Raw genomic sequence first — 15,994 nt, 5'->3', positions numbered from 1 at the left:
TGGGGTGTTAGAAAAAATCTGGCGCTGAAAAGTGTCTTTACATTGCGGCCTATGGGGTGTTATATACATATATACTGTATTTATGTGTTAATATGTGTATATACATATAATAACAAATAAATATATATGTATATAATCATTAACATATATATTTACAAATTTATGCCATCACTGTGCTACTTACCCCTTCGCTGCGCAAGGTTCTGATGCCGTGATGTGATGCGATTGGTGCCTATGGAAGTGCGCTCCCAGCAATGCAAACTCGAGCTTGCGTGCGCTGGTATTACACAGTGGAGCTCTAACATCGCTTTCATGAAAGCAATATTTTGTCCTCCACTTCTAATCTGGCCCTATAAATTGTATTATTTGATCAAATCTGTACAGTACAGAAGACTGCAATGTCACAATTTGAAAACAAATATATTTATATATAAATGTCCAGTAATTGTTTGGCTTTACTGGACTTTCATATTTCCAGCACAAAGAATATAAAACAATAGGAATTGTTCTAAACCTAAAAAATAGTCAACTGCTTAATAGAATTCATTCATAACACACTGCAATACAAGTACAGTAATGTACAACCATTGTATGAGTAAAACATGTGTCAGCTGCTCTGGAATGATGTTTATTTTCTTTAGCAGTGTCTCCTGCAGCTGAACGCCTAAGGTACATCTTGGGAGAAGATGATGAGACCCCAAACCCAACCTTGTTCACCGAGATGGACACTCTTCAACATGATGGGGATGAACTGGAGTGGAAAGAAACTGCCAGGTGATATACACGTTGTCATTGCAAATATCATTATCCAATAGTTTGAAAGAGCTTTGAACAATAATATATTTTAGAATGTTGAGTACATTTTGGTTTATTTCACTGAAAATGGAAAGACAAAGAATATAAATGTTTTCCATAATGCTAGACATTCATATTATTTAAAAGAAAATGGTTACAATTGTGGAGGTTGGCACTGCTAGTGAAGATGAGGATTTAACAGTATTGAGAAATAAACTCAAGAGTAAGATAAGAGGGAGTCTGCATATCTCACTATAGGTATAGGAATACCTGAGAGGGTATTTTTCCCAAACAACATGGTAAATAGAGCTTTAGTGGGAAGGGGAGGGATGGATTAGAGTTTCACACAAGTATTGATTCTATCATAAGAACATTAAAGGCCTGATGTGACAACCAGACCCTTATTAACCAAACTGATTGCTGTCTGCCAGTAGCTAAATGTTAGCATGTTGTGGACTTTGTGAAAAAATTATTGTGAAAGTCTTTCAATCACTAGAGAAGTTTAGTTGTTGACTGTCACCCCCTTTGCCCTTTTTAGCCACTTTTAATTTATAAAGTAAAGTAATAAAACTATAAATCAGGCTTAAGCTGGCTGGAGGTTGATGACAAGCTGTAAGGAATTAGCCAGAAGGTCAGAAGTAAATGTATAGGCATTATTGGAGAACCTGTTACCAAACATACTTCTCTGTAATGCCCAGTAGTAATGACGATTAAAGACCAGGTCTAGACAGGACCAACATAGGATGGGAGTGGCAATAAGGGCTACTTCAACAAGTGGTTTTAAAAAAACAAGAATGTAATCTTAGGACCCGGCCCATTTTTAGTTCAGCACCCTGGGTAGTGCTTGCTGATTGGTGGATACATTCCTGCTTTTCAAATAAGATACCAAAAGAGCAAAGAAAAAGTGATAATAGGAGTAAATTAGAAATTGCTTAGAATGCATGTTCTATCTGAATCATATCCCTTTACGCCCCTAGGGCACCCTAGAGAGGCAGGGCCATTGTGGACAATTGATCGATAGAGTGATAATAAAAAGGAAGGTCCAGAAAATACAATAGGCAAGTAATATCAGCATACACTATAGGCAAGCGTGTACCACCAGCAGGCACAATAGACAATAATGCATGACCAACAGGCACAATAGACAAGAATGCATGACCAACAGGCACAATAGACAAGAATGCATGACCAGCAGGCACAATAGACATGAATGCATGACCAGAAGGCGCAATAGACAAGAATGCATGACCAGCAGGCACAATAGACAAAAATACATGACTAGAAAGCACAATAGGCAAGAATGCATGACCAGCAGGTACAATAGACAAGAATGCATGACTAGAAAGCACAATAGACAAGAATGCATGACCAGCAGGTACAATAGACAAGAATGCATGACCAGCAGGCACAATAGACAAGAATGCATGACCAGCAGGTACAATAGACAAGTAGGACCAGTAGGCATATTTGAAAATAGGGCAGAACTAAAAGGTACAATAGACAAGAATGCATGACCAAAAGGCACAATAGACAAGAATGCATGACCAGCAGGTACAATAGACAAGAATGCATGACCAGAAGGCACAATAGACAAGAATGCATTACCAGCAGGCACAATAGACAAGAATGCATGGCCAACAGGCACAATAGACAAGAATGCATGACCAGCAGGCACAATAGACAAGAATCCATGACCAGAAGGCACAATATAGAAGAATGCATGACCAGCAGGCACAATAGACAAGTAGGACCAGTAGACACAATAGAAAATAGGGCAGAACTAACAGGTACAATAGACAAGAATGCATGACCAGCATGCACAATAGACAAGAATGCATGACCAGCAGACACAATAGACAAGAATGCATGACCAGTAGGTACAATAGACAAGAATGCATGACCAGCAGGCACAATAGACAAGAATGCATGACCAGCAGACACAATAGACAAGAATGCATGACCAGTAGACACAATAGACAAGAATGCATGACCAGTAGGTACAATAGACAAGAATGCATGACCAGCAGGCACAATAGACAAGAATGCATGACCAGCATGTACAATAGACAAGAATGCATGACCAGCAGGCACAATAGACAAGAATGCATGACCAGTAGACACAATAGACAAGAATGCATGACCAGTAGGTACAATAGACAAGAATGCATGACCAGCAGGCACAATAGACAAGAATGCATGACCAGCATGTACAATAGACAAGAATGCATGACTAGCAGGCACAATAGACAAGAATGCATGACCAGCAGGCACAATAGACAAGAATGCATGACCAGCAGGCACAATAGACAAGAATGCATGACCAGAAGGCACAATAGACAAGAATGCATGACCAGCAGGCACAATAGACAAGAATGCATGACCAGAAGGCACAATAGACAAGAATGCATGACCAGCAGACACAATAGACAAGAATGCATGACCAGTAGACACAATAGACAATAATGCATGACCAGTAGGTACAATAGACAAGAATGCATGACCAGCAGGCACAATAGACAAGAATGCATGACCAGCAGGCACAATAGACAAGAATGCATGACCAGCAGACACAATAGACAAGAATGCATGACCAGTAGACACAATAGACAAGAATGCATGACCAGTAGGTACAATAGACAAGAATGCATGACCAGCAGGCACAATAGACAAGAATGCATGACCAGCATGTACAATAGACAAGAATGCATGACCAGAAGGCACAATACACAAGAATGCATGACCAGCAGGCACAATAGACAAGAATGCATGACCAGCAGGTACAAAAGACAAGAATGCATGACCACCAGGCACAATAGACAAGAATGCATGACCAGCAGGCACAATAGACAGGAATGCATGACTAGCAGGCACAATAGACAAGAATGCATGACCAGCAGGCACAATAGACAAGAATGCATGACCAGCAGGCACAATAGACAAGAATGCATGACCAGCAGGCACAATAGACAAGAATGCATGACCAGCAGGCACAATAGACAAGAATGCATGACCAGAAGGCACAAAAGACAAGAATGCATGACCAGCAGGCACAATAGACAAGAATGCATGACCAGAAGGCACAATAGACAAGAATGCATGACCAGCAGGTACAATAGAAAAGAATGCATGAATAGCAGGCACAATAGACAAGAATGTATGACCAGCAGGCACAATAGACAAGAATGCATGACCAGAAGGCACAAAAGACAAGAATGCATGACCATCAGGCACAATAGACAAGAATGCATGACCAGAAGGCACAATAGACAAGAATGCATGACCAGAAGGCACAATAGACAAGAATGCATGACCAGCAGGCTCAATGGACAAGAATGCATGACCAGAAGGCACAATAGACAAGAATGCATGACCAGCAGGCTCAATGGACAAGAATGCATGACCAGAAGGCACAATAGACAAGAATGCATGACCAGTAGGCACAATAGACAAGAATGCATGACCATCAGGCACAATAGACAAGTAGGACCAGTAGGCACAATAGAAAATAGGGCAGAACTAACAGGTACAATAGACTAGAAGGCCTGTTTGCATTGACTACTTAAAACATGAATAGTGATGCACGTGCCACAGAGGGACAGCTCATGTCTGTCTGACAATAAGGCTCCCTGTGGCAGCAGCAAACGCCTAAGTTTCCCCAAAAATGCTTTGAAAATATTGCAACCTCTTTTATTTCCACAATAACATAGGGGACCTGCAACTACCACTTATGTTTAATGTTTTTATATCCTTTTTGTAAGAGTGAGAACAGGAGCTTAATTGCCGTTTAAAAAGTAATTTTGATGGTTACTAAAGATAAAAATAACATTATAAATTTGAGAAGCAAAAATAAAGAAGTTACTTTCTACTTAAATAGAAAACATTTTGGGGAAATAAGAATGTAAAATGATTTAGGGGTTCTTGCTGAAAATAAACAGTGAAACAATGCTCCGTGCCTGGAAGCAGCGCCAAAGACTTACAAAGGGGCACAGAAGCAAGAGACCAATCATAATTCTGTCACTATAGAATGAATAACTAACATGGCAGAAACTTATATATAGAGTACGGTTTTAGGAAGCAGCATTTAGAAAAGGTAAAGAGCAGGGCTGCATTAAAGGGACATTAAACACTAAATATATTACAATGTACCTCCCAAATTATGGGTGCCACCATTTTGGAAACTAGGTTTTACCGTATGTATCTGAAAGAGCATTGCAGCACATATGCAACCACTTTAGTACTGGAATGCAGTGAACGCTGGATTTCAGCATGGCTAGAGGGAGGAATAATCTCAATACTATGCTTATAAAATGTGTTTAGTGTTTAAAGGGACATGAAACCCAACATTTTTCTATTCATGATTCAGATAGAGTGCAATTTAAGACAACTTCTTAATTTACTTCTGTTATCAAATTGTCTTCATTCTCTTTATATCTTTTGTTGAAAAGCAGAGACATAATGTCAGGAGTGTGCACGTGACTGGAGCACTATACAGCAGCAGTTTTGCAAGAATGGTATCCATATGCAAGAGCAAAGAATAACGTGAACAAAGCAAATTGGAAACTTTAAAATTGTATTCTCTGTCTGAATCACAGAAGAAAATGTTTGAGTTTCATAACCCTTTAATGCCCCTTTAATAATTGCAAATAAGAGTTTAAGCTATAAAGAATGATTTGCCAGCTTAGGCCAGTTTAATGTACATTATAAGAGCTTGATATGTCATAATTATCTGCTATAAATATAATTAGGAGCCGTATGGAGAGTCAACAGGGAGTTGAATGTAATTGTAGAGGATTAACTCATGTGTTGAGCAGATATTTATAGACTTATTGAGAACCAACATCACAGCAGCTATGGAAGAAATTATTTCGATAAACTGTAGCAATAAAGGTACAAATCCCTTTATCCAAACTGCTTGGTACTGTAAGAGATTTGTATTATGAAATAGATTGGATTTTGGGGTAAACAATAGTATTTTATGTCATTTACATGTCATATTACAGCTTATACATGCAACCTAAAGGGAGTTTTATATCATTTGTATTACTTTTGTATACATAGTACCCTCAGAAAGATAGTGCAGTACTGTAATTATATATATATGTATATATATATATATATATATATATATATATATATATATATATATATATATATATATATATATATATATATTAGCATTATATATTTTAGAACGCAGACAGGACAGAGACGATTGCCTGGGAGGAGGAATTTAATAAACAATTTTTTTTAAATATTCATGAAAAAGTCTGGATTTTGGAATAATTTTGGATTTGGGGATAGGTACCTGTAATTAGCATTGGACATAGATATACAATCAGTTTACAATAAGTTATAGAGAGCAAACAGGGAAGGTGTAACAGGAGGTGAAGAGGCTATAGAAAGCTATAGGGAACAGTTAAAATCAGGTATATGAAGAGTTATATGAAACAATTATGGAAGTAATTACAGAAGGTGGAGACATATGAATGGGCAAATGTAAGACAAATTACCATATTAATAAAATCAAACCAAGCAATAAATGTTAACACAGTACGTGAGATTTAAACTTTAATAAAAGTATTAAATGTGGCCGGCGAAAGCGTTTGACTTGTTAATCTTTATTAAAGTAAAGTCTAAAACCCAAAAGGAATTTTCACTGTAGGACATATATCCTGTTACTTAGAGAATCGTGTGGTAATTCAGCAGCTTGCAGTATTTTACTTTAGGCCGGATCTCCCCCTTTCCTGTGCATTTCTATACATTCCTGCAATAAGCACTAATTCTAGATACAATACATTATCCTTGTTAACTAAAAACATTTATTTAGACTTTTTTTTTTATAAATCTAATAAAGAAGCAGAATGTGTCAAAAGATAAAAATGATCAATACAGGAATAAACAATAATATATATATATATATATATATATATATATATATATATATATATATATATATATATATATATATATAAATATATTTTTATATATATATATATATATATATATATATACACAGTATATACAGTATATACAGTCATGCAGATGAAAATACAAACATGAAAGAAAATAGACAGACAGAAACACTGACTGACTCACAGACAGACATAAAGGGGTATATTTATCAATGTGCGGACGGACATATGCTGTCGGCATTTATCATTGCACAAGCATTTCTAGTGAAATGCTTGTGCAATGTTGCCCCCTGCACATTCGCAGTGAATCGGCCACTAGCAGGGGGTGTCAATCAACCCAATCGTTTCCGATCGGGCTGATTGCTGTCCGCAATCATAAATGTGTAAAAACAAATGATCTTATATGTCATAGATTGTTATTGTTGCACTGTTCATTGCATATATAACTGTCAGACAGTATTATTAGTTTGTTTTTCCAGTGATCACAATCCTACAATGCTTCTGCTGTTAGTAGCAGATACTGCTTTGAAGCCCTTGCAGGACAAGCTCACTTATGAGAGCCTGATAAAAGTAATGTAAGAACCAGTGGTCAGCTGCATCTTTCCCTCTCCAGCACCTCTGAGGTGGCAGAAATAAATAACCTGTACAAGCAGAGGCGTAACTAGAAATCACAGGGCCCAGGTGCAAGAATCTAAGAAGGGCCCCCCACCCCCAAAAAAAATGTGAATTTGATACATATTTTACATCTGCAAAAGGAGGTACCCCGTGCCCACAGTCTGTGAGATGGTCTGACCCCCTATTACTGTATATAGTGACACTGTTTAACCCACCAGTACTGAGTTAGTGACACAGTCTGTAATCTGCAGGTGAGATGGCTGGCCTGACCCTACCCCCCACCAGTACTTTATAAAGTGACCACAGTAGTCTGTGACATGGTCCAGCTCCCCCCATACTGTATATAGTGGTACTGTATAGTGACACTGTTTACCCCCCGCCTCCCTATGCTGTAGTAACAAGGTCTGTAATTTGCTGGTTCCACAAACATACACACACACACATACATGCATAAATACACACACAGTCACATACATACATATACAGATACACACACATACACACACACACATAAACACCAATGGGTAAAACAGAAACACTAACCCCTCTCAGAGACAGAGACACTAGGGAAGCATCACATCACACTCACATGATATCAGTGCAGGCAGTGTCAGGCCAATGTTTTTTTTTAATCTGGGCCCCCACCCTCGGGGGGCCTGGTTGCAGTTTCAACTTCTGCACCCCCTGTAGTTCTGTCCCTGTGTACGCGTTCTTTCAGGGTGAATGACAGGCTCTGCAGGGGCTGGGTTGCACTAGTAAGTCATTGTGCAGTAGTACATGCGGGTAGCTGATGTATAGCATCTGTTGACCTTTGCTGAGAAGGTTGGCGGACAGGTTCCCAAGTTTTCACGTGACGATGAAAGAGGGCACATCTGCAGCGATTGACATGATAACAGTTTTCATATAATAGATTGTGATCAACCCCTGTGTGCTTAACCCATGTAAAAGGAGTTAAAACATAAAATGCAAGATTAGGATTGGAGCTCAAACGTTTGCGCCCTAGCAATAAAGGATATATCGCGAGGGTTTGCGCTCATCAGGCTTACCACTCGTATTACGAGTTGAAACTAAATGCTACCATGTGAGCATAATCACAATTTACTCTAGAATGATTACCGCAACTTAAAGGGACATTAAACCCAAACATTTTCTTTCATGATTCAGATAGAAAATACAATTTTAAACAACATTCATATTTACTTCTGTTATCTAATTTGCTTCATTCTTTAGATATCTTTTGTTAAATAAATAGCAATACACATGGGTGAGCCAATCACATGAGGCATCTATGTGCAGCCACCAATCAGAAGCTACTGAGCCTATCTAGATATGCTTTTCAGGAAATAATATCAAGAGAATGAAGCAAATTAGATAATAGAAGTAAATTAGAAAGTTGTTTAAAATGGTATTCTCCATCTGAATCATGAAAGAAAAAATGTGGGTTTATTGTCCCTTTAAGGGCTCTGGTTAAGTGTTTCGCGAAAACATAAAAGTGTCACAAAACACATGAAAAATACATTACATAGTACAGTTACACTCATAATGACATTATCTAATACAAATGATTTAAAAAAAATATTTTAAACAAAAGACTCAAAGGCATGAGGTCCCCGGTGTTAGGGGAAAAAAGGCAGGCACAGGGCTTTAACATTGAGTTACATACATATACATGTCTAAAGATGTATATGTATGTTTTTACTGTATATATATATCTATATATGTATTTATATGTATCTATATATATATATATATATATATATATATATGTATTTACAGACATATTTACACATATAAACACATAAATACATATGTATACATACAGTATATAAACATATATAAATAACACCAATGGATCCCTTTGCTTTTATGTAGATGAAAACATGTAAAATCATATATTTGTGCAAACATTTTTTTTAATAAAGGCTTTAACTATGTATTTAGTGTAACTATTTCACATTCCAATGTTCTGCATATAGCAGAATAGGTATTTAGATCTATACCTATATATAATCATGTATATATATATAGGTATAGATATATAACAAAATATCATCCGACATATGTAAAAATATGCATTTATGAATAAATAGAACATATTCTGTTATGTAAAGAACATTGTAATATGAAATATTCATATTTCCATTTCGGGTTAGCACAAATGAGAATATGCAATAGGGGTTTGCGTGAGAGTGGTTGTTTTTCCCCACTTTTTTCTACTTTGACTTAGATGGGTGAATACGTGAACGCTCACACATTATTCTACATTTGGATTTTTGTGCTCGGTGTGCTAGCCTGTGAGCGAAAACAGTTACTTTCAACTCATAATATGAGCGCTCTCGACAAATGCAAAAAAATCTTAATTCTAGCGCAATCAACGCTGAAGCAGGAGTGTTAATTTACCCTCCACTTGTAATCTGGCCCAAAGTCAGCATCAAAGCAGCAATGCACTAATGGGAACAAGCTAAACACATCTGGTGAGTCTATGACTAGAGACTAGACTAGATATGTGAGCAGCCTCCAGTCAACAGCTAGCTCCCAGTGTATGCTTTTCCACAACATATATTAATATTTGATAATAGAGCATGCCATTTTTAAAGACTTTTCAATTTACTTCTGAGTTTTATTTTTGATTTTAATGTCCCTTTAACTGGAATTTCTCCCTCTCACTGTACAAAGCAGAACAGGGTAGTAAGTCTTGAGGGAGAGTGAGCGCAGGAGTGAACGGTTTATAAGGATTAGGATTACAATGCCTTTTCCATTGTATATCTGCTTAAATGTCACAGTTTTCTGAGAAAATGCAACTCTTAAGAGAATCCTTTCAAAACACTTTCCTTGTTGTGCGCCATAATCCATAATACAAGTCATGCAACTTGTAATCAATTGGTAAAGAGGGGGAAAAATTGGCCTGGATTAACATTTTAAGGAGAATTCAGGAATACTCAGTCATACACTTGCACACATTTGCTCTCAAATGGGGAATGCTATATAGGTCAGGAGTCTGTAATGTGCTAGAGAAATGAAACATATTTGGGTTTTTTCCATCTGTATAATTAAAGGGAAATTAAAGTATTTTTGTTGCATCTAAAACGGACTATTTTAAAATGTATTTGTTGTTTTATTTGTGTTCCTGTGATACAAGTGTGTTCCTTGGAAGAGTTGTGCAGAAAAATAGCTTTATTAGTTTCAGAATCTAATTTAATCATTGCTTCACATGTATATCATTTTTTAGGTCATTATCAACTTAATCTTTAGGTTTTAATCGTATTGGTTCACGTGCATTAAAACTAAAAACTTTAATAACAGTTATTATTTTATGAGCTGTAATGTGAACCCCGCTATCTTTCTGTGTACCTAAAATGTTGTATTAAAGGGACATTTTCTTTCATGATTTAGGTAGAACATACAATTTAAAATGACTTTCCAGTTTACTTTTATTATCAAATTTGCACCATTCTCTTGGTATCATTTGTTGAAGGAGCACCGTTGCACTAACGGTTTCTAACTAAGCCAATGACAATCGGTATATACAGTATATTTATATATGCAGCCACCAATCAGCAGCTAGAACGTAGGTTCATTGCTGCTCCTGAGCTTTCCTGGATATACCTTCCAGCAAAGGATAACAAGAGAAGGAAGCAAATTAGATAATAGAAGTAAAGTGGAAAGTTGTTTAAAATTGCATGCTGTGTCGGAATCAAGAAAGAAAAAAATTGGGCTTAATGTCCCTTTAATTAAAAGGTCATAAAACACTTTAAGATTGCACTACAAAATGATTGATAATGTTTGCAATATACTTTCATCATTTATTTTGTTTCCTTTTGCTGTAACTTACTTTTTAAAATTGTGGGCTTTCTAATTCCTGACATGTGGAAGTGCAGACTCCACACTGCAATATACCCATCAGTCATTGGTTGCAAGCTCCTGTGACCCATTTATAAGTGTTCCTAATTGGCCTTTGCAGAAAAGGAAGTCTAGGTTAGAAAATGATGGCCCCAATTACATATTGATGAGTTCCCTTATTGTTTTTGTTTCTACAGATTCTGTAAGAATGCTTTTGGATGTATTATTATTATTATTATTATCGGTTATTTGTAGAGCGCCAACAGATTCCGCAGCGCTAAGCAACTGGTTTGGAATTATAGATAACCCATAACTTTTATCGCTAAATCATTGCCAGTTTTTATAGCGTTTTTTTCTTTGCTCGTGAAAAATACTTTTACCCAGAATTTAAACATATTTGTAAAGTGTCTATCATGTGAATTAATACATTTTTTTTCTGCCCGGGTATCTAAATCCATATGTTTAATGGGACATGATACTTATTTTTTTTTTAGTTCCATCTATAAAGAATGTTTCAAAATATATTACAGTGTTTTTTATGGATGTTTCTTTGCTGAATAAACCAACTTTTTTAACGTGGGAGTTATCCTTATCAGCCAGTGAGCAAGGACCCAGATGCACAGAATCATGCGCTTCCTGTTAGTTTTACCTTAAAGGGATATGAAACCCAAACATAGATAGATAGATAGATAGATAGATAGATAGATAGATAGAGCATACAATTTTAAACTAAGTTTCCAATAAACTTCTATTGTCAAATTTTCTTCGTTCCCATGATATTCTTTGTTGAAGAAATACATAGGTAGGAGTCTGGAGCAGTACATGACAGGAAATAGTGCTTCCATCTAGTGTTTTTGCAAATGGATAGCATTCCTGCAAAACTGCTGCCGTATAGTGCTCCAGACACGTGCACACTCCTGAGCTTAAGTCCAAAGAGAATGAAGAAAATTTGATAATAGAAGCAAATTAGAAAGTTGTTGCATTCTCTATCAGAATCATAAAAGAAAAAAAATGGGGTTTTATGTTCCTTTAAATTGATACAGTTTTTACTTAATATTTGTCATGCATCATAGAAATATGTGTATTGTCATACATCATAGAAAAACTGTTATGTCCAAAGATTTTGGAATAAAGCACAAAAAAGTGTAATATCCCATGGCTGAACATAAAGAACATCATACGTGAGAGAAAATCTAGGCCTCACTTACTAAATGTTATTTAATAGATGCTGTCACTGTGGTTTTATTAGCGCAGTTTACACATCTTTGCAGATCAGGAACAGCTCTTGGAAAGTCTGATAGAATCTTTGTTCTTTTTATTCTTTCCTATAACCACTGTGAGATGGATGTTAATGAACTTGTGCTTTTAGCTAACCAATCACTGTGTAGGATGATGCAGGATTGTGTCAATTTCACCATACTTAAAGGGGCAGTAAACATTATGAGATTTTAAAATATAATGTTTAGTCATACATAGTAAAACAACTTTGCAATATGCTTTCATGATTTATTTTACCCTTGTTAGTGTAATTTACCTCTGAAAAGTGTGGATTTTATAATTTTTATAATTTGAAATGCACCCTGCTGACTTTTTAAGGCTAACTCTACTACATATCATTCTCTAATTGGATTTATCAGATAACAACTGCAAAACAATGGATTTTATACTAAAATAATGACCACGACTAGCCTTGCTGTCACTAAATTAAGTAATTCCATGTGATGGAATTAAGGTTGGTTAAAGGGGAAACCCAAATGTTTGTTTTCAATGTTCAAATAGAGCTTGTGATTTTAAACAACTTTTCAATTTACTTCTATTATCTAATTTGCCTCACTCTCTTTGTATCCTTTGTTGAAGAAGCAGCAATTCACTACTAGTAGCCAATACCATGAGGCATATATGTGCCACCAATCAGCAGCTCCCGATTCTACCTAGGTATTCTTTTCCACAAAGGATGCCAGGAGAACAACAAAAATTAGTTAATAGATGTAAATTGGAAAGTTTTTAGAAATCACAAGCTGTATCTGAATCATGAAAGAAAGAAAAAATGGGTTTTATGTCTCTTTAAATTGTATAAAGCAGTTGAGTTGGTCTGTATATTCTACATATTTTTTCCTGACTATCCTTGTTGTCTGCTGACTTAAGCCCAGATTGGCTCCTCTAAATAAAGCAAGTGGTAGGTGGGGCTTGGCTGCTGAAAACAATTACAGCAAAAAAAATGTTATTAATATCAGTTACAGTATATGTAGAGTGGAAACAGTTTTTGCAGCACTATAGACATAGGTATAGCATGCAAAGGGGGCATCAATGGGAGACAAATGTGTAGAGGGCGTGTTGTAAATCAGCTCTCATGAAGGTGACCAACAGAACAGCTGGGCTCATTGACTTACAGGCTATGTGGGCTCAATTGGATGAAAAAAAGGAGAAGAGGAAATAAGGTTACGAAAGTTTAGTGTGAGGACGTAACGAGAGGAGGAGAGTAGGAGGTCACGAGCAGAGTGAAGGGGATGGGAGGGAGAGTATCTGGAGTCAAGGTCTGAGATATAGGGGGAGCAGTGAAATTGAGGTCCTTGTATGTTGTTTTATAAAAGTTTGATTCATTATTCTATAGAAGTACAACAAAATGTCTTGTAATTAAAAGGTGTTAATTGTCTTTTTAAAGGGACCACTCAACGCAAATGTTTTCTTTCGTGATTCAGATAGAGCATGCAATTTTAAGCAACTTTCTAATTTATTCCTATTATCAATTTTTCTTCATTCTCTTGGTATCTTTATTTGAAAAGAAAGAATGTAAGTTTAGATGCCGGCCCATTTTTGGTGAACAAACTAGGTTGTTCTTGCTGATTGGTGGATAAATTTACCCATCAATAAACAAGTGCTGTCCAGTGTACTGAAACAAAAATTGGCTGGCTCCTTAGCTTAGATGTCGTCTTTTTCAAATAAAGATAGCAAGAGAACGAAGAAAAATTGATAATTGGAGTAAATTAGAAAGTTGCTTAAAATTGCATGCTCTATCTGAATCACAAAAGAAAAATTTTGGGTTCAGTGTCCCTTTAAGTATTAGAGAGGTAATTCAACCACTATGGAGGGAGTGTAGACCCAATAAGTTACATTATAAAAGATAGTGTGACACACTGTTTGAAACCTCTTCTCCAGATCATATTATAAATTTGTAAAATTATATTATAAAATGAATGTGATCACCCAAATTCTGATGTTCATGTTTGCATCTGTCAGATTTAAACACGGTTCTGTCACATTTAAAGCACTATAATGACATTTTTATATAACCTTCCAATTTTGTAAACTATATTCAGCTTTTTTATATAAATTGACTATATGTTCTATAAGTTCTTTTGTAAAAGCAAAATACTACAATAAATCAATACTACCTTTTTTTGCGCTAGTGGCAGCCCTAGAAGCGCAAAAATCGATAGCGGTGTTTTCTTGTGTGCGTGCATGTTTTCCCCCATAGAAATCAATGGAGAAAAAAAGTGGAAAAAAATCCTAACACCCTACTCGCGAAAACGACAATTTAAAAAAAAAAAAAAAAACTAAGACCCCACCATTGGCCCCTAGTCTAATACCCCCTAATCTAATACCCCCTAATCCACCATCCTCCCACATTGCAAATTATCTAAATAAACTATTAACCCCTAAACCGCCATCCCCCACATCACCAACTCTAAATAAAACTATTAACCCCTAAATCAGCATCCCCGGACAACACAAACTAACTAAACTATTAACCCCTAAACCATCATCCCCCCACAATGCAAAGTAATTAACATCTAAACCCCTAAGTTAATCCCAATTAAAATACCCATAAATTAATTTTAAAATATTCTAACTACCTTTAAATAAAAACTTACCTGTAAAATTAAATTTAAACTTAAGCTTACCCTAAAAAAAACAACTTTTTTACTTTAAAAAAATTAAAAAATTAGATTAAAAAAAACACCCCAAAAATAAAAAAACACCTAAGTCTAACCCCAAAATTGGTACTCACCAATGATGATGGGCGCCGCTCCATCTTCATCCATCTTCATCTTCTTCCATCAGCAGCAGCGGACCATCTTCTGTCTTCCTCCCGGTGTCCGCGGGGAGGTCTCCAGCCGCACACTGAAGATTGAATGCAAGGTACCCCTTTTATATAGGGGTACCCTTGCATTCCTATTGGCTGATTTGAATCTTCAAATTCAAATCAGTCAATAGGATGAAAGGAAAAAGCTTAGGGGTTAATAGTTTATTTAGTTAGTTTGCAATGTGGGGGTATGGCGGTTTAGGGGTTAATAGTATAGATTATGGGTGTAAGTGTACTTTATAATGTATTTTTGTTGTGTTTTGTGCAACTTTTTATTTTTGTAAAACAGTTTACCAGAGCTCTTAGATCGCGGTAAGTATTGAAGTGGAAAAGGCTATTGCTCTAGTGCAATCACGGTTTCTCTCGTTTTGTAATATCAGGGGGAGAAAAATGGATTGCGAAATCGCAATTGAGTTAGCACAAAATCAGTTGCACCGCACTTGTAATCTAGCCCATAGTTTTCAGATATATTTTACAGCAAAAACAGGAAAAATTAATATTTTTTTATACACTCTGCAGTTTGCAGAAATTAATTGTTTTCCTTTTTTTGTCACAGAAAGTTCAACATTATATTTTTGTCTTATTGTGCAGTAATCCCATAATATTGTGATGATCAGATTATTTAGCATTAAACATTCCTCAAAAAAACTAAATATTCTAGGAGGTAATATTTTCAAAGTTGATAGCTGAAACATATGTTGAAAAAGGTTATTTTAAATCAGTATAAATATGAGTGTAATATTTTACA

General features: G+C 36.0%; 1 protein-coding gene across 1 annotated transcript in view; it reads left to right on the top strand.

Moving 5' to 3' along the window:
• The window catches only part of SLC4A5 (solute carrier family 4 member 5), a 121,845-nt gene that overhangs the window by 31,093 nt on the left and 74,758 nt on the right, over positions 1–15,994 (top strand). Inside the window, exon 3 of the mRNA XM_053719377.1 lies at positions 645–774. Coding sequence (XP_053575352.1) covers positions 645–774 — 130 coding nt within the window. The remainder of the gene's footprint in view (positions 1–644; positions 775–15,994) is intronic.

This window comes from Bombina bombina, chromosome 6, assembly GCF_027579735.1.
Source record: "Bombina bombina isolate aBomBom1 chromosome 6, aBomBom1.pri, whole genome shotgun sequence".
Taxonomy (NCBI): Eukaryota; Metazoa; Chordata; class Amphibia; order Anura; family Bombinatoridae; genus Bombina; species Bombina bombina.
The sequence above is the reverse complement of the archived record's forward strand: the minus strand, read 5'-3'. Positions and strand labels throughout refer to the sequence as shown.